Source organism: Vanellus vanellus (assembly GCF_965231255.1).
Source record: "Vanellus vanellus genome assembly, chromosome: 4".
Classification (NCBI taxonomy): domain Eukaryota; kingdom Metazoa; phylum Chordata; class Aves; order Charadriiformes; family Charadriidae; genus Vanellus; species Vanellus vanellus.
Genome location: NC_138909.1, coordinates 55,218,325 through 55,243,333, shown reverse-complemented (window position 1 = coordinate 55,243,333; position 25,009 = coordinate 55,218,325). Strand labels below are relative to the sequence as shown.

General features: G+C 40.1%; 1 protein-coding gene across 1 annotated transcript in view; it reads right to left on the bottom strand.

Annotated features, from left to right (window-relative positions):
• The window catches only part of ACOX3 (acyl-CoA oxidase 3, pristanoyl), a gene marked incomplete at its 5' end in the record, with an annotated part of 37,762 nt that extends 15,452 nt beyond the window's left edge, over nucleotides 1–22,310 (bottom strand). Inside the window, 8 exons of the mRNA XM_082482963.1 lie at nucleotides 199–381; nucleotides 794–890; nucleotides 13,556–13,644; nucleotides 14,503–14,646; nucleotides 16,609–16,698; nucleotides 19,212–19,283; nucleotides 20,334–20,567; nucleotides 22,143–22,310. Of these exons, the coding sequence (XP_082339089.1) occupies nucleotides 199–381; nucleotides 794–890; nucleotides 13,556–13,644; nucleotides 14,503–14,646; nucleotides 16,609–16,698; nucleotides 19,212–19,283; nucleotides 20,334–20,567; nucleotides 22,143–22,310 (1,077 nt within the window). The remainder of the gene's footprint in view (nucleotides 1–198; nucleotides 382–793; nucleotides 891–13,555; nucleotides 13,645–14,502; nucleotides 14,647–16,608; nucleotides 16,699–19,211; nucleotides 19,284–20,333; nucleotides 20,568–22,142) is intronic.
• Between the last annotated feature and the right edge of the window lie 2,699 nt (nucleotides 22,311–25,009).

Sequence of the window (25,009 nt, the reverse complement as noted above, 5' to 3'; positions counted from 1 at the left end):
CTTATATCAAAAGCCTGATTGTGTCCCAAGAAGCGTAAGGACTTTTTAGGTTGGAATGAACCCCCACAGCTGTACTAGAATGACATTTCAGACGACTTTAATTTCACTAACTTCAGTGTCTCTATTTTGATCTGCAGTAGCTCTGAATCCAAGCTTCATTATATAATTGTCTGTAGATGTGAATTCCAAAGTATTTACCTGTGTTTGGTATTCAAGAACAGGTATTTCTTCTTCATCAGTTGGTCCAAACTGACGGCGAGCTGCTGAGAAGCGAATGGCTATCGATAAAGCAAGCTTTAAATTGGCCGTGGAAAGTGCTGTGATCAGAATTCTGCCAGTGGACAAGGATCCCAGAGCTGCACTAAAACGCTCTTTAACATCCTGAATGAATAAAAGGCACAGACCAAATGGTGAGGCTGACATTTCATTTGCCTCCCCCGAAAAAGACAACTCTGGTAGCATGATCAGAAGTCCAGCAGATTGGCCAATCTTATTTCTTGACACATTCAGATAAGACATTCAGGCAAGACTCAAAAGTAGTTTCTCTAAATTACTTTGGGATCAGTGGGGTAGCAAAAAGAGCAAGAAATCAGTAAAATCAGTAAGGTGGGTTGAGACATCTCTGAAAGGCATTTAAAAAGCAGCATTCTGACTATCATGTGAAAGCGTCAGCAGCCTTATTTAAGTCATATAGTACTTCCCAACATAAGAAGTCCATGCTCTGTCTCTTAACCTAATTATACCTTTGTATATTTTATGAACTGTATTAATGAAACAAAACCTTGATTCATACCTTGATTGAACTTGAGTACTTTCCCTCAGCTGTGACATCTCCAGTTATATTCAATATGTTTTCTTTAGGTATCCTGACATTGTGGAACATGGCAAATCTGTTTAAAAAAAATACACAAACAATGTAAAATCTACCTCAACGTAGTGTGGGGTGTCTACATTACAGAAAAAAAAGCCACAACAAAGACACAATTGCACAATGATCTCGGGCATATCAGTGAACTGGAAACAGTGCCCATCAAGCCAGGTAAGTAATTTTAGGAGAGTATGCCTGGGAGAACAAAGGCTTTCAGACTCAGGGCAGCAGAGGAAATTCAAGATGGGATTCAAACATGGTGGGATGACTCGCATAGCTATAGTGCTGCCATGGATGGCTATAGACTCTTCAGGAAGGATAGGCAAGCGAGGAGAGGTGGGGGGGTGGCCCTGTATGTCAGGGAGTGTCATGAATGTCTTGAACTAAATGATGGTGATAATGGGATTGAGTGTTTATGGGTAAGGATCAGAGGGAGGGCTAACAAGGCAGATATTGTAGTAGGAGTCTGTTATAGACCGCCCAACCAGGATGAGGAGGCAGATGAAATATTCTATAAACGGCTGGGAGAAGTCTCAAGATCGCGAGCTCTAGTCCTCGTGGGAGACTTCAATTTGCCGGACATCTGCTGGGAATACAATACAGCAGGGAGGGAACAGTCTAGAAAGTTCCTGGAAGGTACTGGGGATAACTTCTTAACACAACTAGTGAAAGAGCCAACTAGGGAAGGTGCCCTGCTGGATCTGTTGTTTGTAAACAGGGAAGGTCTTGTGGGGGATGTGATGGTCGGAGGCAACAGTGACCATGAAATGATAGAGTTCTCAATTCTGGGAGAAGCAAGGAAGGGGGTCAGCAGAACTGCCACCTTGGACTTCCGGAAAGCGGACTTTGGGCTCTTCAGGAGCCTGGTTGACAAAGTCCCCTGGGAGGCAGTCCTCCAGGGCAAAGGAGCCCAGGAAGCCTGGATGTCTTTCAAGACGGAAGTCCTAAAGGCGCAGGAGCAGGCTGTCCCCATGTGCCGGAAGACAAGCCGTTGGGGAAAAAGACCGGCCTGGCTAAGCAGGGAGCTAGTGTTGCAGCTTAGGGAAAAAAAGAGGATATACGGCCTTTGGAAGAAAGGGCAGGCCGCTCAGGAGGACTACAAAGAGGCAGTGAAGCAATGTAGGGAAAAAATCAAAAGGGCCAAAGCTCAGCTAGAAATAAACCTGGCTTCTGTTGTCAAGGACAACAAAACAAGTTTCTATAAATATATTAGCAATAAAAAGAGGACCAAGGATAATATCTGTCCTCTAGTAGATGGGGCTGGTAACGTAGTAACCAAGGATGAGGAAAAGGCTGAGGTACTTAATGCCGTCTTTGCCTCAGTCTTCAGCAGTAGGACCAGTTCTTCCTTGAGTTCCCCAACCCCTGAGCTAGAATACAGGGATGGGGAGCAGAATGAAGCCCCTGTAATCCAAAGGGAAATGGTGAGGGACCTGCTTCGGCACCTGGAGGTGCACAAATCTATGGGGCCGGATGGGATCCATCCAAGGGTACTGAAGGAGCTGGCGGAAGTGCTCACCAGGCCACTCTGCATCATTTATGAACAGTCCTGGATAACCGGGGAGGTCCTAGCTCACTGGAGGTTGGCAAATGTGACACCCATCCATAAGAAGGGCCGGAAGGAGGATCCAGGGAACTACAGGCCAGTCAGTCTGACATCGGTGCCTGGGAAGGTCATGGAGCAGATCATCCTCAGTGCCATCACACGGCACATGCAAGAGAACAGGGTGATCAGGCCCAGTCAGCATAGGTTTGTGAAAAGCAGGTCATGCCTGTCAAACCTGATCTCCTTCTATGACAAGGTGACCCACTTAGTGGACGAGGGAAAAGCTGTGGATGCTATCTACCTGGATTTTTGCAAGGCTTTTGACACCGTTTCCCATAGCAGTCTCCTTGCTCATGGCCTGGACAGGTGTACTCTTCACTGGGTAAAAAACTGGCTGGATGGCCGTACCCAGAGTGGTGGTAAATGGAGTTAAATCCAGTTGGTGTCCGATCACAAGTGGTGTCCCCCAGGGATCGGTGCTGGGGCCCGTTCTCTTTAATATCTTTATCAATGATCTGGATGAGGGGATCGAATGCACCCTCAGCAAGTTCGCAGACGACACTAAACTAGGGGGGCGTGTTGATCTGCTTGAGGGTAGATTGGCTCTGCAGAGGGATCTGGACAGGCTGGACAGATGGGCTGAGGCCAATGGTATAAGGTTCAACAAGGCCAAGTGTCGGGTCCTGCACTTGGGTCACAACAACCCCATGCAGCGCTACAGACTGGGGGCGGAGTGGCTTGAAAGCTGCCTGGCAGAAAAGGACCTGGGGGTGTTGGTGGACAGCCGGCTGAGTATGAGCCAGCAGTGTGCCCAGGCAGCCAAGAAGGCCAACACCATCCTGGCCTGCATCAGGAATAACGTGGTGAGCCGGACTAGGGAAGTAATCATCCCCCTGTACTCGGCACTGGTGAGGCCTCACCTCGAGTACTGTGTTCAGTTTTGGGCCCCTCACTACAAGAAGGACATTGAGCTGTTGGAGCGTGTCCAGAGAAGGGCTACAAAGCTGGTGAAGGGTCTGGAGGACAAACCTTATGAGGAACGACTGAGGGATCTGGGGTTGTTTAGCCTGGAGAAGAGGAGGCTGAGGGGAGACCTTATCACCCTCTACAACTACCTGAAAGGAGGTTTTAGAGAGATGGGAGCTGACCTCTTCTCCCTGGTGACAAGTGATAGGACAAGAGGAAACGGGTTCAAGTTATGTCAGGGCAGGTTTAGATTGGATATTAGGAAGCAGTTTTTCACTGAAAGGGTTATTAAACATTGGAATAGGCTGCCCAGAGAGGTGGCGGATTCACCATCCCTGGAGGTGTTCAAGAAAAGGGTAGATGAGGTGCTTAGGGACATGGTTTAGAAGTGGTGGTGTTTTTATCAGGGTAGGTTAATGGTTGGACTTGATGATCTTAAAGGTCCCTTTCAACCTCACTAATTCTATGATTCTATGATTATTTGTTTTAACTCCGTCGTGGTTTGGCCTCAGCCAGCAACAAAGAACCACGCAGCCGCTCCCTCGACTCCCACAACCGTGGGAAAAATCGGCAGAAAAAGGCAAAACTCGTGGGTTGAAATAGTGCAATTTAACAGAACAGCCTAAAGGGAAGAAGAAAGAAAAACAATAATACCGATAAAGGAGTATAAGAACGCGATTACAGCAGCGCAGCGCACCGCCGCAGCCCACCCCCGAGTGGCGACTGCCCCCCCCTCCCCGGCTAGCGCCTCTTATAGCCCGGCATGGGGTACGAGGGATGGAATACCTGCCTCCCCTGCCGGCTCCTTGGGGAAATTAACCCCATCCTTGCTGGAACCAGGACACTCTTCAGTTTGTTTTTTTGGTTTTTTTTTTTTTAAAAAAAAAGATGATGCTTACAAAACCAAAACACCTCATGGACTCTAAGAAATTATTTCAGCAGCTTCATGAGTAAAGAAGTAAACAACTAATGGAAGGATGAGCAATGTATTCTGTTTAAGGGGAGGGACAGGTAAAGTTATTTATTGGAGACCTTATACAGAGGCAGTTTGACACTTTCACCAACAGCCCAGAACCCTGAACTGAATTCTCAGTCTGCATAAGTAAGTTACTTAGCTTGATATCTCAGCTATCAAAAAGCTTGGGAAGATGAACAACTTCCTTCTCCTGCTTAGAACCCGACAGGGCCATTCTGATTCCTAATAATTCCCTGCCGCAAATAATTCTGCTGAACCCCGTGCTTTACTGAAGTGCTGGTCAGTCCAGTCTGAAGACTGCTTTGGAATAGAGACACTATATATTTTTATGAGTCTAAACTATAGATCTGTAAGGATCATTCATGTTATTGCAATACAAATGAGGACATAGCTGAAACAGTGCCCTGAGAAGGAACTGAATGGAGAATTTTCCTTTGTTTAAACTCAAACTAGGATTTCTGTTCCCTGGAACGTGGCATCTGAAAAAGGGAGAGCAAGATAACCTTTTCTAAATTGCGGCACCCTAGCAGCGGTAAAGAAGGAAGTTGTTAGAACAGGCAGAATGTCCTGAGTATTCATATTCCTCAGGAAGAAAGTATATGAACTGTTTCACCCAAATGGGCATTGCAACTTGGCACAATAGCACTAATATCAGCTCCACTCACGAATATCTCAGTATCTAATAGCACTTGAAAAGCTGTATTTGTAATCAAAGCAAATTCCGTTTTCCTGCCAATACAGGCTGATCTATTTAATAAGGCTCACGAGAGCCAGGTCTTTCACATTAATAAATTACATAAGGGCTGCATTGCTGCATGAGCTTTAAAGTTACGAGTTGTTTCCAAGGAAACATATCTGCATACTGAATTTATTCAGCCTTAGAGATACACGGTATATTCAGACTCAGCCACAGAGAAAAGCGTGCTGTCCCAGGGAAGAACCAGCTGCTTATGGCCTTAACAATGCTAAACAGTGCTTCGTTAAGTGCCAGCTTCAGTGAGACAAAAGTACTTTGTAACAGAAGCAAATTCAGAATTTCCAAAAATCTGATTTCCATCTTTGTTAATATGTTTTTCAGTTCACTCTCATAAGAAATCTCATTAAAAAAAAAAAAAAAAAAAGACCTTTTGGTTAAATGCACATTCTCTGCTCTCTCTATCCCAAATAAAATCTATCACAACTAAAACTGTATAGCAACTCCAATATTTTTAAGCAAAAGCACGCATGTTAGCCAGAACTTGAGCTTTTTAATTATTATTACTCATTACTTTAATTACAGGAGAGTGTGTGTGGCAAGGTTCAGGTCCCTACTTTAGCACTTTTCTTTTCCTTGTTACTGTACATCCATAGAACTGCAAGAAGGTGCTTCCTCTTAGGAGCTTACAATCCAAGCATAAGGCAAGAAGCTGCAAATGTGTTCAAACAAACGGTGAGGGAGAGACTAACTACTGAAGAATGCTTTCTTGGTATGATAGCTGCCAGTCACAGCACGTCGGCAGCTAAGCATTGACAATTTTTTATAGGCTGTTAAAGCAAACGAGAATTTTAAGGAGGAATCTGTGTGATGAAAGTAAGGGAGCTTCACGGACGTTTATAAAGGATCCCTCCCAAGTAGGAAAAGATGCATGGAAGAAAGCAATGAAATATTATTTCAAAAAGCTATTGAATGGGTGATAAAAACAGAAGCCAGAGTAAAGGAATAGTTAACCTAAAAATCTTGGGGGCCCAGATTAGGAAGAAATTCATAGGGCTCCAGCTGTTGGGCCTTCTCTTTGCAAATACATATTTGGAGCATGTTTAGTCCTGTATGTGATGAACGGTAAGATTGGTGGTAGTAATGACAATAAACAAGAAGGCAAATTGTCCTTTTGTGTTTTACACTGTATTGATTAGTTCAATTCATTCAGCAAAGCGGTGCGGTTGTAGAAAATTATTTATATTGATATGTGTTTGAAACTCTAGACTTCTTAAAAAGCAAACAAATATATAAATCTATACACTAGTAAGCTACTTTTAGGAAATTCAGGCCTCCTGATACTGTACATGTGGCAGATGTGTGCCCAACAATACACCTCCCAAAATGATCTAATAAACAGTTTTACCCACTTTCACCTGTTGTGAACACAATCCCAAGTAGTTAAATCTAGAGAATTTTTTTTGTTGGAAAGAGCAAAAAAATCTTGTAGAAAGTTTTTTTATTATAATCTGTCCGACATAAATATAACATAGCTAATTCTGTACCACGTAAAAGATTACCTAGAATTATTTTGATTAAAAAAATGTTCTTATAATAACTTTTTTTCACAGCTAGTAAACCAGGACACTAAATTTCTGATCATTATATAACAATCTATTTTCTTAAAATGAAAATTAGTTCAAATAACAGGTTTTGAAAGTTTAGATTTTTCCCTTGGTATTGTCCATTACAGATACATTATTTCCTTCTATTAAGATGGCAAAAACTTTAAGAAGGAAAAGAGAGAGGCAGAACTAGCAATTAAAAATCACACCGAAAATTTCCATGTGTAAAGAAATAAGATCTATTGCCTATAAGTACCAGTGTTGACAATAAAAGCACAACCTTACAGGACCTGGGAGTTAGGCGACCTTGTGAGATCATTGCCAACTGCTGTTACGCTCCTTCTCCAAGAACTTTGCTATTTGAAATTGTTAGACATACTGGCCAATTTGAACTTGATATTGGAACATATTAAAATAAACAGTAAGATTTAATGAAGTTAATGATCACATTTCTAATAGTTATTAGCCTAGTAAGCACAGTGAATAGACATGGACCACATCTGTCAACGCATTCAGGGGAAAAATTTCCTTAAAGAATTAAAGAAATATCTTACAATAATGGAACTGTATACATACTCATGGGGATATCATGTACCAGCAAGTTTGGAAAATGGTTAAATTTCACATGCTGATGACAAGACCATAGGTTTGAAAGCTACCCTACTTAGGGCCTCTTCTGCATAGCAAAGAGTGTGACTGACATTAAGACCTCTCAGCAAGAAAGACAGATAGCTGTCACTTTAAATATCATGGGGCTCTATAGCAATGTGCAATTTTGCATCATCTAGCCTGTAAAATACAACTGTATCACATAGATTTCTACCTAGATTAGCTGAGCAGAGTAAAGCGCTATTCTAATAGCAGCATTCTTGTTTGGGTTCTTTGGCCAGTAGTTTAGGGAACATTTCAAGCAAAGTTAATTTTACTGACTTTAAATCTTGCAATAGTAATTCATCTGGTGTGCAGTAATGCTGATAAAAAAGGAGCAGCTGGAAAAGCTACGAGCTCCTTTTGCCAGTACTAAATTAATAAGCTGTTACCTATAGTACAAATAGCTCAAACATGCTTTGGTGAATTTCAGACTCACTAAAATGCCTTTCCTGCCAGCTTTTGTTATTGAATACATTAGAGATGGTGCGGTGACAGTTCCTTCAATCCTTCCAACCAGAAACAGAAAGCAGGTGAATGGTATTGGAAGGCTGTGAGTCAAGTGATCTCACAGCTGTTTATGGGATACAGTAAACCTTGGGAAGAATAACACTTCAGAGGCTCGGTAAAAAACTTGCAGAAGGAAAGAAAACAGCCACATATTCCAGACTGAAACTCAGAGAAAGGTTAGAGTTGAGAAGAGTTACAGAGAAGATGGGGAAAACCGCAAGGCAATATTTCAGCTCTACTTTCTACAATCAAGGCTCTAATCTAAGAATGCAGGTCTCTGACAGTAATCCTCAATAGCGAGGATAAAACAACATAGCATTTTATAGGCCTCCTAATCCTATCATCTTAATGGACTTCATGGACACCCAAAGACCCACTCACCCTAAGGTTTTTAGAGTCTAAGTGCCAGTCTTGCAAGGAGTTTTGGATGCGCAGACTCTTGCAACTGTTGGGACCTGGCAGAGCTCTGCTATGGAAAAAAAAAGGCTCACTGCAGATTCGAGGCTGTGTTGCTGTGGGTGATAAAACAAATGAGCAACCAGATCTGAATCCACCTTTCCCCATTAGCACCATCAAGTGCCTGTCAGTGTGAACTGACTATGGAAACAGTTTTGAGGCACTTGTGAGTGACAAAACTGAGGGGATAAGGCAGCACTCTTTAGCAATATGACTACATCTTACCAATGTGCACAGACAGCACTGTATGTACCCATATAACGTCTAACCTTGACTGTAGGAACTAAGTGGAGAGGGCAAAACAGGGAAATATCAATGATTCTACTGGAAAAATCACTGTTTTGACTTAAATTGCAAATATGCAGGATGTGTCTTGCAAAATATTTGGTTTCACTGTGAAAGTGGCACTGTTCACAAGGACTGAAGGATTGATGGTACTGTATTCAGATAACGTAAGCACAGTTACAGGCATTTTTAACATTTATTTTTATTTTATAGCTGCTTCGTTATTATTGCAATTGTTTGTGACTCTGGCTGCAAGGCAATAAAAACGTTACACAAACATAACCTCGTTTATTTGATAAGCAGGACTGACTTCTATACTTGCTTTCTTATTCACATCCCTGTACTGTCCCTTTCCGTGTACTGGAACCGCCTCTTCTGTGGCTTTGCAGTGAACCAGACCTGACAAATGATCTGGTTGAAGACAGCTAAATTTGTTTTTTTTTTTGTCAGATTAGTTTTCAGGCAGTTCCAGTTCCCTAGCTGTTCCCTACACAGCTACACAAATGTTTGACCCAGCACAAAGGCAGTGTGGGAACAGAAGCAAACAACCAAAGAAGCTGAGTATGGAAATTATCTTCACCAAACTACTCCTTCAGATTGTAAAATGAAGCTCCAAGAGACTATTCAGGCCTCAACCATATATTATAGCTCCTGTCTTTCTAGTGAAATAACTGCAAACATTGCAAAATCTAAATAAGAGTTAAGAGGATAAATACTAGGAGACAAAAATCCTTTGAAGGACTAGACTTTTATCTGTTCTACCCTTAAACTAGCACTGGCAGAATCTTAATGTATTATTGGCACTGATACTGGAATAGTAACCAAAAAAAAAAAAAAAAAAGAAAAAGAATTAACCCATTAAAAGTCACCTCTAAAGGCTTGGAGGTTGTGTGATGTATGCCATCTTCACCAATATACAAGGAATTGTAGGGAGGGCTTTCACAACCTGCTAACTCTTTCCAGGAGGCATTAATTTATGCCATTTATTGCTTTTCTGCCCAATAAAACCCCTTCACACATTTCTTCTTGGGTGTTTTGTTTTATTTTCAGTATCCAGAAAACTGAATCTGGCCTCAGTGATTACAAGAGTAGATGCTGAATGTCTTGGCATGTTATATGTGTGGAGAGATTGATCACATTTTAATTGTACATGAAAGGTTGTTAAACAGCTAATAAAAAAATCTTCAGTCTTCCAAAGTCCATCGTTATAAGGAGATACAGCTAACAATTCTTCTTCCCCCAGAAAGATCCTTTTCTCCCCTACAAACAATTCCATCAAAATAAATAGCTTTCTGTCTGCCACTGTATCTATGATAGCTTCATTTCACTAGGTCTTCCCTTATCAAAGGTTTTGTCTGCTCAACAAACTGTATACGCATTATCAGTGGATACAGCTGAATGAGCTCAGAGCGTGTTTTACAAAGGCAGGCATGTTAAGCACCACTTCAGGAACACATTTATAACTGGTTTTCAAACTCTTCCCCATGCAGATTCACTTGGGGATCATTTCTATTTCTGGAGTGGGGAAAGCAGCAATTTGCTGCTAGTTACAACTGGACATGAAATTGGTTCACCACTGATTCAGTGGCAATCATTTACTGACGTGCACTGCAGTAATGGGTAATTTTGGTAATGTTACATTAGCCAGGGCAGACAAAAGAAACCCAAAGGGAAGAAACAGAAATGCACATCAGCACTTACCCAAGCTCTTGCTATGTGTCTCTCCTCTTACGCCTGCCATGCATTTTATTGAAAGGCCCCTGGATCCCAAATACCCAGTTTTTTCAGTGGTTCTTTTTTTCCTCAGCTATTTCCATTTTGAGATCTCAGTGAAGAGCACATTTCAAAGACTGCCAGAGCACTAGTAACAGGTGGACATTTTTACATAAAAAAAATAAAGAGTGAAGCACTTGCATCCCCTGGTGGTAGTCTGAATTATTTTCTGGTAACAAAACACAAAACCAGTCTAAACTCTCCGTTAGAAAAATCGGAGCTCTATTTTTAACCATTTTTGTATTGATTGATTACACAAATTGTTGTAAATGATAGAGAGAAAGAAAAATATTTTAAAATATTTTAAAGTGATTTTGTCTTTTTTTGTCAGGGTAGCTAAAGTTACAAAGACTTGCAAAACCCATGTGATTTTTGGAAGTTCCAATTATGAAGCTATGAGAATTATTTGGAAAGACAGACTTAGAAGGAGCAGGCTAGTCTATTGCATTTACACTGCAAAAATTCCCACATTACTTCTGAAATTCTTTCTCTTACTGAAAACATTACACTCTGCATTAGCAGGAAACCAGCCTTCAGCCAAATGACCCAAGAGATTAATTGTTTTCCAGAGCCAGAAGGGACAACTACAATCATCTCCTCTGTTCTCTTATACAGCATAAATCAATGGCATTTTCCAAGGAAGCTCTGGAATTTCTTCCCCATGTCCTACGTAAGTGTTCAGGAACTTAACTTTCTGTACCCATATTGAAAATTAATAGCATAAACTTGAAGTGCAGGAACAAAATCTGGTATCTCTGCCAGAGACGTCAGATTCTGATCTTCACTCCGACCATTTATCCTGATTGTAACTACATGGAAAAATATCTGATTTACTAAGCATCTATGGTAGTTGAATCAAATCAGACTTCCTGCATACATCCAAAAAGCTGGAAAAGCATGCAGCAGAGACTAACACTTGTAGTCACAGCATAATTGAATGTTTTCTTGTCACCACATACAACAGGCTTCTGTAGTGCACAAGAACTTCAGGCTATGCTTTCTCTGGGATAAGCTAGGATATAAAATTACTAAACTGTTTAGAAGAACACCTTGAAGAGGCAGTGTCTGGTGAAATGTCTCCCTGTGAATCTTGGCATTTTGCGAATCATGCAACCAAGAGTCCATTTTCTAGACTGGTACAGCTTGTCATCTCTGCAAACAAATGCAGAGCTATGAAGCTACTAACTCTCTGGTCCCATCCAGGCCTCCATGTACCTCTGAGAAGCAATGTGTACAAGTCCTGACACTTTCGACAGTGTGAGCAGAAAGGCTGAGAAGTGAAAAATAGTTCTCTAGTTCTTGTGAACAATGTCAGCATCTAGCCTCAGACCTCTCCAAAGAAAATAGCTGAGGTAGATCAGGAACACAAGCTCCTAGAGTTTTCAGCTGAATGAAGGGTATCTATTAGTAACCTTGGCCTCCCTCATCCCTTTATCTTAATCTGCAGGTGCTGTCTTAAACTTAAGCTTTCTAGTGCACGGACTGTCTTAATCCATACTTAAGAGATCTACATCCATGACTGGGGCTCCTCAGGCACTGCTGTTAGAAGAAAATAATACTATTTTTTTTAAAGCAGCATATGCAAAGTAAACAAAAGATTAGAGTGCCCTATGATTGCTTTAAATTACATGTGATGTCATAACTAAGATAGGGGACTCCATCTGACATTAAGATAGGAAGTCATTGGTATCTCTTATTTACAGTGGATTATGTGGATTACCATTTCAGATTATTCAGTTATTACTGATATTTTAAGAAATGCTCTATTTTTTCCCAGCAGATCAAAGGATAAATAGATTTTAAAATTATGTGTATTTTGATGTTATGTGACAAATACACTCTTATCCTTTCTCGTGTTGCACACAAACCTATGCTGCAAATTAAGAACGAACAGCAGAATTTGAACATTTCTACAGAAATATGAAACCGAATTACATTTAGATTACTCAGGCCTCTGTTGCTGTGCCATCTGGTGGCTACAAGTTTGTAATGCAGATGCAGGCAAAAATACCCACCAAAACCCAAATCCCCTTCTTTTCCAGGCCCCTTCTCACATTTTTCCTCTATAAAACTTGATTTTCTAGTTTGGTTTTTTTTCTTTATTTTGTCTGTGTCTTCAGGCAACAGAGCGTCAATGAGAATGAGCTACATAAATATAAAAGTCAGTGCTATTTTTGCCAACACAGGGTATTTGGGATATCAGGAGGAGGCAGGTACAGGCAACAAACAACAGAAGACCTATGACCTTCTGAGAAGCGAGTCAAATTCATTACACTTGACAGCAGGATACCTTAGGATGCCTTATACATTGTTTACTGCAATGGTACATTACGAAGGAGAATACATATATCTGTAACAAACTGAATTAACAGTTTACCTCTTGATTTTAAATTTTAATTCACTTCAAATTACCACTTTGAGGTAAATTTGAGGCATAAAGAAGTGACTCCCCCCCCCCTTACTATTTTCAGTCTCTGTCTTTACACAGAGCTATGTAACTAATACAGGGGTTTAAATCATAATTTTTACATAATGGCTGTTTTAATGCAGAAATCTACCTCAATATCCTCACCGTCTCTCCTCCCCATCAGATGCCTTTGGTCAGCAAAGTAGAGATACAGTAAGGCCACTGAAGTCCATGACTCAGAAATGGAGCCAAGGTACGTTTTTATTTCAACTGTACACATCGAATACAGAAAAAAATAACTAACCTTCTCCTCTTCAGCAGTGAACAGTATTAGTCCAGAAACGCCATGATTTAAACAAGGTACTTAATCTTACATCTATACTAACAATAAACCTTGTCTATGGACCTCCATTAGCCTTCCTGTGGGCTGGAAATTGACAGACAAAATAATTAAGGGCTAACACCCAGATGAGTGGAAAGGCTCATTAAGTTCTTTACTTAGAATTTAATGGATTTGGGTTTTTTTTTTCATTATTATTGTTGTTGCAGAGTATGACTGCAAGAATCCTTGGGGATAATCACAGGGTATCAGTGGCACGTTATATTCTCAAAAGTGAGAGAAGCAGAAAGACTATGGTTATTCAGATAGAAAATACTGAAATTCAATATTTTTCAATCTGGGTTTTTTAGAAATACCAACAGCTTAAAATCACTTGTGAATACCTGAAAAGTAAAGAGAGAACTGGCACAGGAGGATATTTGCACCACTACAGTGTGATATAATCTAGAACGTTTCATTGTTTGAAGGGATTGACTTACCCATTATCCAACCCATTCAGCCCAAGTTTCCTTCCTATGTCACCTACCATCACACCTGGCATTGGTAGGAGAGTTTTTGTATCTCGAATCTGCATAGAAGTACAATGAAACGTTATTTCAATTGTGGAACAATAAAAGTTATTGATTGAACTTTTCAAACAGTGAAATTATTCCCAACCTGCATTATATCATTAACACTAAAGAAAGCTGTCTGTTTTTTTCAAGCACATAACCTTGGATATAACTTGTACTTACATATCTTCTCATTTAGGACAGAGATCACTTAATGAAAATTAATTTGGCAATATGACACTAATTACATCACTGTGTTAAATAGCACTTAACACTGATGACTGCTCTAATCAGCATTGAAACCTTCTTCAGGTGTACACAGACATAGTAGGAATCAATGGAACTTTTATGTAACAATCAGGTTTGAGATATTCCCCGATTTTGTAATAAATTCTGTTCAGTCTGCAACTAGTTCATGTTATTACATACAACTTGTCTCCTGCACTGCCATAATTTCTAATGCCTTTAATCTTATAAACTGACCTTTGTGGTAGAAGCTTCGAGATTTCACACAGATCAGCTTGCAGCACTTGCAGACATAAATCATCTTAAGCCCCACCCAAGACTTTCAGGACTTCATGTAGCATGGGTTAGGTCTAACTATATATGTAGCATGATACTCTGGAGGCTTTTCAGCTATTTTACATTTTTCAGAATTTTTTTCAGAAAACTGACAGTATAAAACTGGCTGTACAACCATCACAAAGTCAGTGAACATTTAAAAACAGAAGACTTCTTACAATTGCAAATAAAAGTTGAAGGCATTAATTAAAGAATCTGCTGGTCAGATATAAATACCAGCATAACAGAAAGTCTTTAATTTGAACTCACCCCCCTGAAAAAGAAAAAAAAGATTAGCAACGTTTCTGCCTTACCTGTACAATAAAGGAATGTAATCCTTGGCACTGTCCATCAGGAGTATAGAGCTGGGCGTACACAACTGCATGAGTGGCATGCTTCCCCATATTACCAACCCAGAACTTTGCAGCTTCAAAGTCAGGAGTATTGATGATAAATTCCTGTAGCCAGGAGAGAAAGGAGCAAATAATATAAATCATAAAAACCAATACATGGCTATTTTCTTTTCTTTTTTTTCATGACTGTGGTAATGATTTGAAAACATCCATTAACTGCCAGGGTTTCATTCTGTACTCCGCTCCAACAGCTGAGATCTCTCTCATTATGTTTAACTTTGGAGTGAATACATGCAGCTAGGAAAAATTTAGAGCTGAAAAAGTTCATAACTTCATTGTAAAGCCTTTTAATTGCTCATTTAAGCAGTTAAAAAAAAAAAAAGTAAAGCAAAGTGATGGACTCAGAAGCATTTCCTAGATCTTAGGTTCCATGTGAGGACTGAAACGTATGCAGGGACCATCGCCTTTTTATGCAGTTTTGTGTGGAAGGGAAGCCTGGTGACACTGTGAAAGTCAGCATGCTCCACAGTTTGGACAATAGGGGACCATGACTAGCTGGAGTTCTGAAGAATACATGTATCCTGAAAATTAGACATAGCTTCAGCAATCGTAGTTTTACATTCCAAATAGTGTGCTTTCTGGATGTAAAAGAAATCTCAACTCAGTTTCATGATCTTAAGAAAGATTTAGTCGTTTCAGTCACTTTGACTGCAGTGCACTCATCACCAGCATAAAACTCAATTTCTCTAAATGGAACTGTTCTTGCTGCCAAACTCACAAGGTTGTTTTGTTGTTTTTTTTTCTGGAAAGGGATCTGATCATCCATGTTGCATAAATGATCACTGAATTGCTCGTGTAAGAAAAAATGCAGACTGGAACGCTGTCCTACTGAAAAATATAAAATCTTATGTTTCAAATCTATGATTCTCATTTCTCATTCTTTTGAAGCCACTTCGTGACATACAGATATGAGTGATGTTGTTTGTTCACAGTAATAGCACCCAGTTCTGTACACGACAGAGCAATAAAATGCCACAGTCTTTGGGGAAAATGATGAGACTACCTTCTTGGTACACTGAATAACACATTTTAAATTCCACTTGGCATAAACCAAGCATGTAGATGACAGAGAGATAGAAAGTTCTATCAGCCTCCTCTCTTAACTTCTATTTACTTCTACCTTAGTGTAAAACTAGAGTTCTATTTGTTTACTGAAAAAAAAAAAAAGATAGGACAATGAATTTATTTCTGCAACAGTGTTGATTTCAGAAAACAAATTATGAATAGTAAGCAGTATCCTAATGGAAAGAGCAGTTTATTGTTTTGTTCTTTTGGTCTCTTCAATAGTCTTGTTATCTCTTTTTCATATTTCGTTTTTTGATCCTCAGGAAATAATCCTAATTGTGATATACAAAGCCTTCATATTTAAAGACAAAAGACAATTTAATCTGCATGTCCAACTATTCTTTAAGAGACACAACAAAGAAAGATGCTATCCTTGTTTTATATCACAACCAGAAGCTAAATTAACTATTTCTACGAGAAAACTGAAATTTCTGGATTTATTGTAAATATTGATATATGACAGCCAACCACTTCACTTTCTTGTAGTTTGGTTTGCTGGATGGAATCACTTTCCCCCATTTAATAAATGCACTGACTTACAGTAGTCAAAAATACTAACGCAGAAGACTTTGTTTTGAAAGCACTGGAAAGTTGTGTGGGAACATGCTTATCTGTTGAAATCCTCACATCCACCCTTAACTGTATTCTTTGCAGAAATCCATTTCTTTCTCTTAGAAATAAATGAAGGGGAGAACGAGCGTTCTATGAATCAAGGCACCCAAAGCACACGAAGCACATATGCTTGTGTCTTTTGGTTTCCTTGAACCAGAGCTCCCCAAAACCACTCTTCCCTGCATTGTAATTATTTGACTTTTTTTTTTTTTTTACATTTGAACTTGATTCTTTCTTGTTAATCAAAGAAATCCTTGAATCATTCTGTCCTCTTAGCAAAGAACGGAGTCTAACAGTGTCAAACATTATTCCTGTGCATTAGGGACTAACCTGAGTGCTTTGATCAAATGTGGCAGTAGTCCGTATGCCTTTGGTATTAGTTCCATGGCTGAGTTCAGTCAGAGCAAAACATCCAAAAATCTAAATAAGGACATATAAGACACAGTTGAAGACTACTTTATTACAGCAATTAAAACGGTAAGATTTTCAAATGATTGCAAGTACAGCTATTGGAAAGTAACATGCCATTGCAAGAAACTGATCAAATGTGACCCTTAGGCTAGGACATCATGCCTGCTGTAGGGTAACAGGGACTTTGTTCCTTTGCTCATTCAGGCAGGTACAGATTATTACATTGACTAAGTTTTCAGCTGTCTGGGTTGAAAGAACTCTTGTGTGGTGCAAATCAACAAGTCTGCTTGCATTACAAGCAATTCTGGCAACTCCCAAAGTTAAGAGAAAAACAGAATTGGGCTGTTTATTTTCAAAGTTGTGAACAGCCTACATTATTGAAGGGGATAAATTTATATCAGATCAATGTACACATACACTTGGTTCTCAGCAGCATTTGGGAATACTGCCTGCTTGAAGCCACACTGAAATGTGCATACCCTTACCCTAGACTGGTTTGACCTCTCTCTTCAGTAGCGAACCTTCGAAAAGCAAATGAGAATAAAAAAAAAATAAATCTGAAGCCTCAGGCAAAATTATTCTGACAAATACATATCCTCAGGGTTTTTGTGTAGACTGAGACTTATTAAAAGAATTCATCCTTATCTTTAACATAGGGTATCAAATCAGAATTATGTAGCAGTATATTGCTGTCTATGAGCAGACAGACACAGAATTTCAGAAAATTAAATAAGCAAGGAAGGTGAATCATTGGCAAAACAGTAAGATAAGAAGTGATAAAGAATAAAACATGCATCAAGCTCAGTTGGGGTGTGCTAAGCACACATATCTTGCAAAATCAAAGAGGGTCAGGCCAGACAGTGAATGTTGCCCACGTGGCCAAATGGCATAGACAGGAAAAACTCTAGGATTGTCTCTTTCTGTATCAGATAGGCTGCACTTACTCTGCAGGGCACTGGGTCCTTGAGTCTCCATTGGACTCCATGTGGGGCTTCTGTGGCATTAAGACATTATTATTTTCCATTTCATAGCATCAGAATGGAATATTTATGGCATCATGGCAAGGGTATGTGTTACACAGTGTATGATGTAGATGTGCAAGTTGGGAGTGTCTGCGCATGCAAAACGTGCTAGGGTATACTCTTAAAGGACTGTGGACGGAGACAAAACAGGTGTAGTGTCATCTATATTGCCTTTTGGGAGAAGTCCCCAAGCTTTGTCTGCTGCATCCCACAGCATTCTCCTGGAGAAACTGGCTGCTTCTGGCTTCAATGGGCATACTCTTTGATGGGTTAAATACTGGCTGGATGGCAAGCCCCAAAGACTTGTGGTGAATGGAGTTAAATCCAGTTGGTGGCTGGTCACAAGAGGTGTTCCCCAGGGTTCAGTACTGGGGCCTGTTCTCTTTAATAGTCTGATCAGCAATCTGGATGAGGGGATCGAATGGACCCTCAGTAAGTTTGCAGATGACACCAAGTTGGACAGAAGCATCAACCTGCTTGAGGGCTGGATGGCTCTACAGAGGGATCTGGACAGGCTAGATTGATGTACTGAGGCCAGTGGTATGAGGTTCAACGAGGCCAAGTGCCGGTTCCTGCACTTGGGTCACAACAACCCCATGCAACGCTACAGGCTTGGGGAAGAGTGGCTAGAAAGCTGCCAGAGGTGTTCGTCAACAGCCAGCTGCATACGAGCCAGCAGTGTGCGCAAGTGGCCAAGAAGGCCAATAGCATCCTGGCATGTATCAGGAATAGTATGGCCAGCAGCACTAGGGAAGTGATTGTCCCCCTATACTCAGCACTGGTGAGGCTGCACCTCGAATACTGTGTTCAGTTTTCGACCCCTCACTACAAGAAAGACATTGAGGTGCTGAAACATGTCCAGAGAAGGGCAATGAAGCTGGTGAGGGATCTGGAGCACAAGTCTTATGAGGAGTGGCTGAGGGAACTGGGGTTGTTTAGTCTGGAGAAAAGGAGGCTGAAGGGAGACCTTATCGCTCTCTACAACTACCTGAAAGGAGGTTGTAGTAAGGTGGGGGTTGATCTCTTTGCCCAAGTAAGAAGTGATGGGACAAAAGGAAACAGCCTTCAGTTGCATCAGAAGAGGTTTGGATTGGATATTAGGAAAAATTTCCTCACTGAAAGGGTTGTCAAGTATTGGAACAGGCCACCCAAAAAAGTGGTTGAGTCACCATCCCTAGAGGTATTTAAAATACGTGTAGATGTAGTGCTGAGGGACATGGTTTAGTGGTAACCTGGCAGTGCTAGGTTCACGGTTGGACTTGATGATCTTAATCTATGATTCTGTGTTAACTTGGACAGTCTAAAACAGATCCAGTAAGTGCCATAAGAGCTAGCAGTGAGGACAGTCAGGGCTCAGTGCTTCAGTCTGGTCCTTGGTCTTTTCTTTTGCTATTTAGAAGTACCTAGGTACGTAAAGAGATCAGAAATAACACAAGGGTGCAGGTAGTGTCACGGTTCTGATGGTGCCCAGTTCTCACAAGTTATTAAAAAAAAAATTACCTCCATGCTATAAATCTGTTTCACAAAGCCTGCAAACCTCTTAGAAGCACTCAAAATTGGACCTGCAAATACCTGTAAAAACAGAGAATTATGAATGAAATCAGTGACCCCATGATGGAAAACACAAGTTGCATATGTGTAATAATTTGTAATAGTGCTGTCCATTAACGAGACCATGGGAAGTAGGCTGCACAGTAAAGTACTACTTAGACTACAGCCGGAAGATGTAAGTCAGGATTTGATCTTGTCAAGGCCCCTTTACAGAGGACTGAAATTTTCACAGCTCTAATCTGTTCAAGCCTTCATGGCAAACTCTTAAAAACGCTTAACGAGCTCACTTTCCTCTTGTCCTTACTGATGTCCCCTTGAGTAAAGTAAAACTTTAAGACTGTTCTAGTTTGTTTAATTGTAAATGGATTGGGAACTGAAGGTAGCTGCTTAAAGATCAGACAAGAACACTTTTTAAAGCTACATTCAGTTTTTCTAGATGGATATTCACATAACAAAACTATAATGCCTAGAACCTCCCCTGCTGTGTAAGAATTAGTTAACTCAACTAATATTATTTGACAAGCTATGTCAAGTATTCTTTCTGAAAGATTTATCTAGGGAGCAACTGATGAACAAAATCCCAGCCACTGATGTCAGTGAGAAACTCTACACTGCTTTCTGCTCCTTCTGGATTCTGCCCTGAATCAACATAACAAGGGTGAAGCAAGGAAGTTTCTGATACCTGTCATCTGTAGCAAAGACACAGCCATCAAACAGGGCCCAAGAACCAAGTTCTTTGGCTGCTAATGCCACAGAGAGGAGGCAGAGGAGTGGACAAAACAAGATGAAACTGTAAGCATCAAAATATCTTTCTGTAGCTCTGTCTATACTGCTCCATCTTTGCTTTACAGGTGAGATTCCAGTGTAGACAGGGCTCAATGACAACAATCTACTAACTTAATCCCACAGCTCTCTGATTCTTCTTAACATTTAAAACACATTTCATTTTTGAAAACAAAGGACTGGGAAAAGATATAGCTTTAATAAAACAGGCATAAAGCAACGGAACTATGGTATTACAAGACACTTAAATTAAAATATACACCACTATACATTTTGAACTGTACTTACACCGCAATGTAAGAAATACTGGAGACACAGAGACCAATCATACATTCCTATAAAGATGACCATATTAAGTATCTTTAATGGATTCTCTACGATCTCTTGCTGAGTAAGAAAATCATATTCGAAGAGCCTTTTACAGCGTAGGAATGTCAGCTCCTGATATTTCTCGCGGCACAATTCTTCTCCAGGATGATGTGCAAAGAGAGGATCGCTTTCCAGAGCAGAGAAGATTCTGTTCTTGAGGGGGAAAAAACTGACATGAGAATGTTAAACTAAAAGAGTTAACAAAAGAAGTTATTGTTCTAGGATAATACTAGGCCTCAAACTACAATCATTTGATAGAAAATGTAAATGTATAAAGCCAAAACTCCAGAGAACTAAAAAAATATATTTAAGTGGTCTATCATTATATACACAGTTCAAGAAGCTAAATTTTATGAAAGCTCCTTTGTCACGAAGTACTAAGTGTGGGACTGATTCATTCTGAATCTAAGAGAACAGTATGGTAAAACTAACTTGCCTTTTATAGTAGCTTCATTATTTCACTATATGAAGCTGCTGGCAGGATCTAAGGGCAATGGCCCTCAGTCTGAAAACAAAGGTAAAACTCCAGGGGTTACATTCAGTTAGAAATATGCCATAATGCTAAAGCCATTAAGCTACCACAACTGCTCTGTTCACAGATGAAAGCAGAAATGTACTCTATTTAATGGAACCATCATATGCAGCTGTTCAATATGGGGATGCACATCTTTTAATGTTTTAATCTGGATCCTTTCTTTCATTAGATGATATATTACGGCTTTTTTTTTTTTTACCTCAGATCTCTGTGTCTTCAAGATATCCACATCTTCTCAATTGTCTTTCATGTAATTTAGAAAACAAAGTGCAGTGCCTTAGGCAAGATCTTTTTAAAAGGTTTTTAAAGTCCTTTCCTCCTCTCTGAAGAGAATGACACAGTAAGAAGGAAAAAAACCCAACAGATTTCCTGTGCTTTTCTTTAAAAGGTAGGGTCATTCCCTTTCTCTATATGAACAATGCTATTTACCTATACAGCTTTGAAACTCCCTGAGAAACAGAACACTTGTGTTTTTACTGTGCTCTTAAGTATATCAGTCAGATGCAGAACAAGGTATTTTTGAGTTCTCTGATCCACCTTCCAAGATTTTAGTAATTATGGTGAATGTTGAAGATTAGCTAAAATCCATGTAAATCTATACAACCTTCAAAAAAGTCAGTTCTGTCTCCTTCAACATCTCTAAGTCACGCAAACTCACATGATCTCTTGTGCTGCAATTAATCTCTTTTTTTTTTGGTAGGGTTAGCTTTCTGTAAGGTAAGCATGCCAATCCATCCAACTGCAGTGCCACATAAGCACTAATGCAAGCACAGATCGTAGGAAATTATGTCAAGTCAAAGAAATACTGTGTTTGACAGTGGCATGAACTTAGCTCAGCTTAAGAGCATTGTAAAACCATGGGATATATGATTTAATGCAAACAGTACAATAAAGAAGTATGGCAGAATATAATTCATTCTCAGTTTGATATGAACACTGAAGTTCCGTAATGTAGCACCTGCTGGTCTTCCCTGTACTGATGTTCAGTAATGAAATAAGCCTTATGAGACAGCAAAGTAGGCTGCTTAGAAAGTTCAGTTCTGTTCTGAAAATTGGATGTGCAAAACCAATGTCTTCATGCTCCATATCTATAGAGTATTATTAAAGTAATTACTCTCCCTTTGAAAATCACATACTTGCTTCTACTGATATCTCCAAAATTAGATCATGCTTACAATTCTTGCAAAGTTTACCTTAAGCTGGATGATCTCTTCACCATGTAGTAACACTGCCATCTCCTTCCAGTTGAAGGAAGCTTTCTTACGATACTTGCAAAGCGGTCCTTTAGGGAAATCTGGTAGCAAAGTATCCCATGAACTTTGGTTGCCAGTGGCTTCTTTCAGATTCAGTGTGGATGCCATTGTTAGCTAAACTGCACCGAACAAGAAAAGATATATCACAAATTGAAGCACTGCAGATGTCTAATTTTTAATAATAAAAAGAAATCAAAAGGGTTGTTAATTAAATCCATAGACTTGTTCAAATGTATGACTACTGCAGTGCAGAGCCAACTAAAAGCTTGCCCTTCCATTCTTCTAATTCAATTGGCTTGGTAGAAGCTAAGAAAAAAAAATGCATTTGATCAAATGTAAATGAATGACATGGTCTTTGTTATTAAAATATGAGCTAAACCTTTTAAGATTAGCAAAATATGAAACACCATTGGGTAATATTGCATAAGAAAGAGGGAATGAGATAAAAGATCCAGGCAAGAAAATAACGTCTTGTGTAACATAATGTGAATAATTCTTATCTCACTTCTAACTTAAATGCAAAATAAAAAAAACATGCATACAAAGCCCTGTTCAAATGCAAGAGATGCCTGTGTTATCTCCACATTACTAGTTAGCATTTAAACAACTTTCAACGAAATGGCATGTTGGTTATACGTTAAGGTTTGTTTTTAAATAACAAGCGATGAACCATTGTTCGTGCATAAACATGAGACAAAAGACATCAGAGAAATGGCAGGAACTCTGCCCTTATCTTCCCCTCGTTGAATATATGAAAGAGTGGGTGAGTAATAAAACCTTTATTTCATGCACACCATTTGCAAGAAACAAATTTCTGTAAAATTCTGCACATTTGCATCTTCTTTGCCTAATTTAATCTTGTCTGGGTTAGCTCCCACAGATCCACTTAGCTATGCGAGAACTATGATATCTGGGTATATCTGCCCAGGCCATTAGGAGTATGGCACAGAAACAAATAGATGGCTTTACAGAGGGCAAACATAAACACCTCCAGCCCTGTATAATATTCCATCGCTTCGATATGGCAAACACTTAGAATTGTGAAACTAGAACAATATCAACATGCTGTCCATCAGTAACGCTGACTTGAATAGAACAGGTGAATGTGACAAGCAGGAGGCTCTGTCTGCAGTGGCTCTGTAACAGGTACAGACTAAACCTGCATAAATGAAGTCAAGTAAAACTATCAAAGTAGTGACTTCTACAAAACACATAAAATTATAGGGCTTTTCTTCATGGATGATGCAGTTCTGGAAAATTGTAAGTACATAGGTATGCGCTTCTCTAAAGTGTCATACTGCCATACTCAAGAATAAATTTAAAAAAACACAAAGTATGAACTTTGCAACCATGCTTAAACTTCACTTGTTCTTCTTTCTTCCCTAAAGTTTAAATTTTCATTTCTGTTGTGTGGTGGCTTATTGAATTTTTAGTCTGTCTTCCCACTAAACATTTTTTTTTCTGAATACACTTTTTTCTGCGCTGAGTTGACCTCAGACTCTTGTGTATGTGATCAAAAGCAGTAAGGCCCCATGAATTCTGCTGGCATTCTGTTGGCATATCTATGGGCCACGCAAGCGCACTGCAAAACTTCACAGAACCAGCAGGACTTCACTATCAGTAGGTACAACCGTACTGGTTCTAGAGAGAAGGGGAACCTCGCTTTGTATTAGAACCTGGCCAAAGGCTTATGCCTCGGCTGCTTCCAGAAGCAGATGTCGGAGTGCCCTCTGCTGCTACCTGCTCGTATCACACCCAGCAATTCCTGTCACTTCACGCAGATGGCAGAGATCTGTGTTACGCTTGTAAGATGCGAAAATAATCGGGCAAGGGAACAGAAGCTGGCCACATTATAACAAGGAGACTGGCTGGAGAAAGCAATTCCCAAAGGTGCTGGGAGGACATCTGGGCCCAGGGGTGGCCAAGGGCTCAGTACAGACTATGAACATTAATAAAGTACAGCAACTACTAGTTTGGCATTCTACTTTTTCCCGTTGCCTTTTTTCTTCCTCATCATCTTGATATATCTACTGGCTACATTTTTCCTTCAACCTAATCCTCTTATGGAGGTAATTTCCTAGTTCTGGACAGTACAGACATATTAGAAGTTGACTGCAGGGTAGCATAGAAATGCATGACTTCCAAAGCGGTTTTCGGAAGGTGCAGTTCCAGCACTGACCAACAGGTTTGGAAAGGAGTGGGGGTGGAGGGAAGGCATTGAGAAAGAGCAGTTCAATCCGAAGCCAAACAAACAGACATTACTCTTCTAACTGGAAAACAGGTTGTCGTGGTTTGGCCTCAGCCAGCAACAGAGAACCACGCAGCCGCTCACTCGACTCCCACAGCCGTGGGAAAAATCAGCAGAAAAGGGCAAAACTCGTGGGTTGAAATATTATAATTTAACAGAGCAGACAAAGGGGAAAAAGAAAGAAAAGAAAGAAAAACAATAACACCGGTAAAGGAATACAGGAACGCGATTACAGTACCGCCGCGAAGCGCACCAACCGGACCCGCACTGCCGCAATCCGCCCCCGAGTGGCGACTGACTCCCGCTCCCCGGCTAGCTCCTTTTATAGCGGGGCATGGGTCACGTGGTATGGAATGCCTGCCTCCCCTGCCGGCTCCTCGGAAATTAACCCCATCCTTGCCGGAACCAGGACACAGGTTGATCAGACAGAAGTTCAAGGCTTCTGGCTCAGAACAGAGAAAAATTTACATCAAAATACTGCAATCGTTGCATCTAACTTTATTTACATTGCAAATCAGGGAGACTGCTCAAACGAGAAAACCTCAGCCTTCATAAAAAA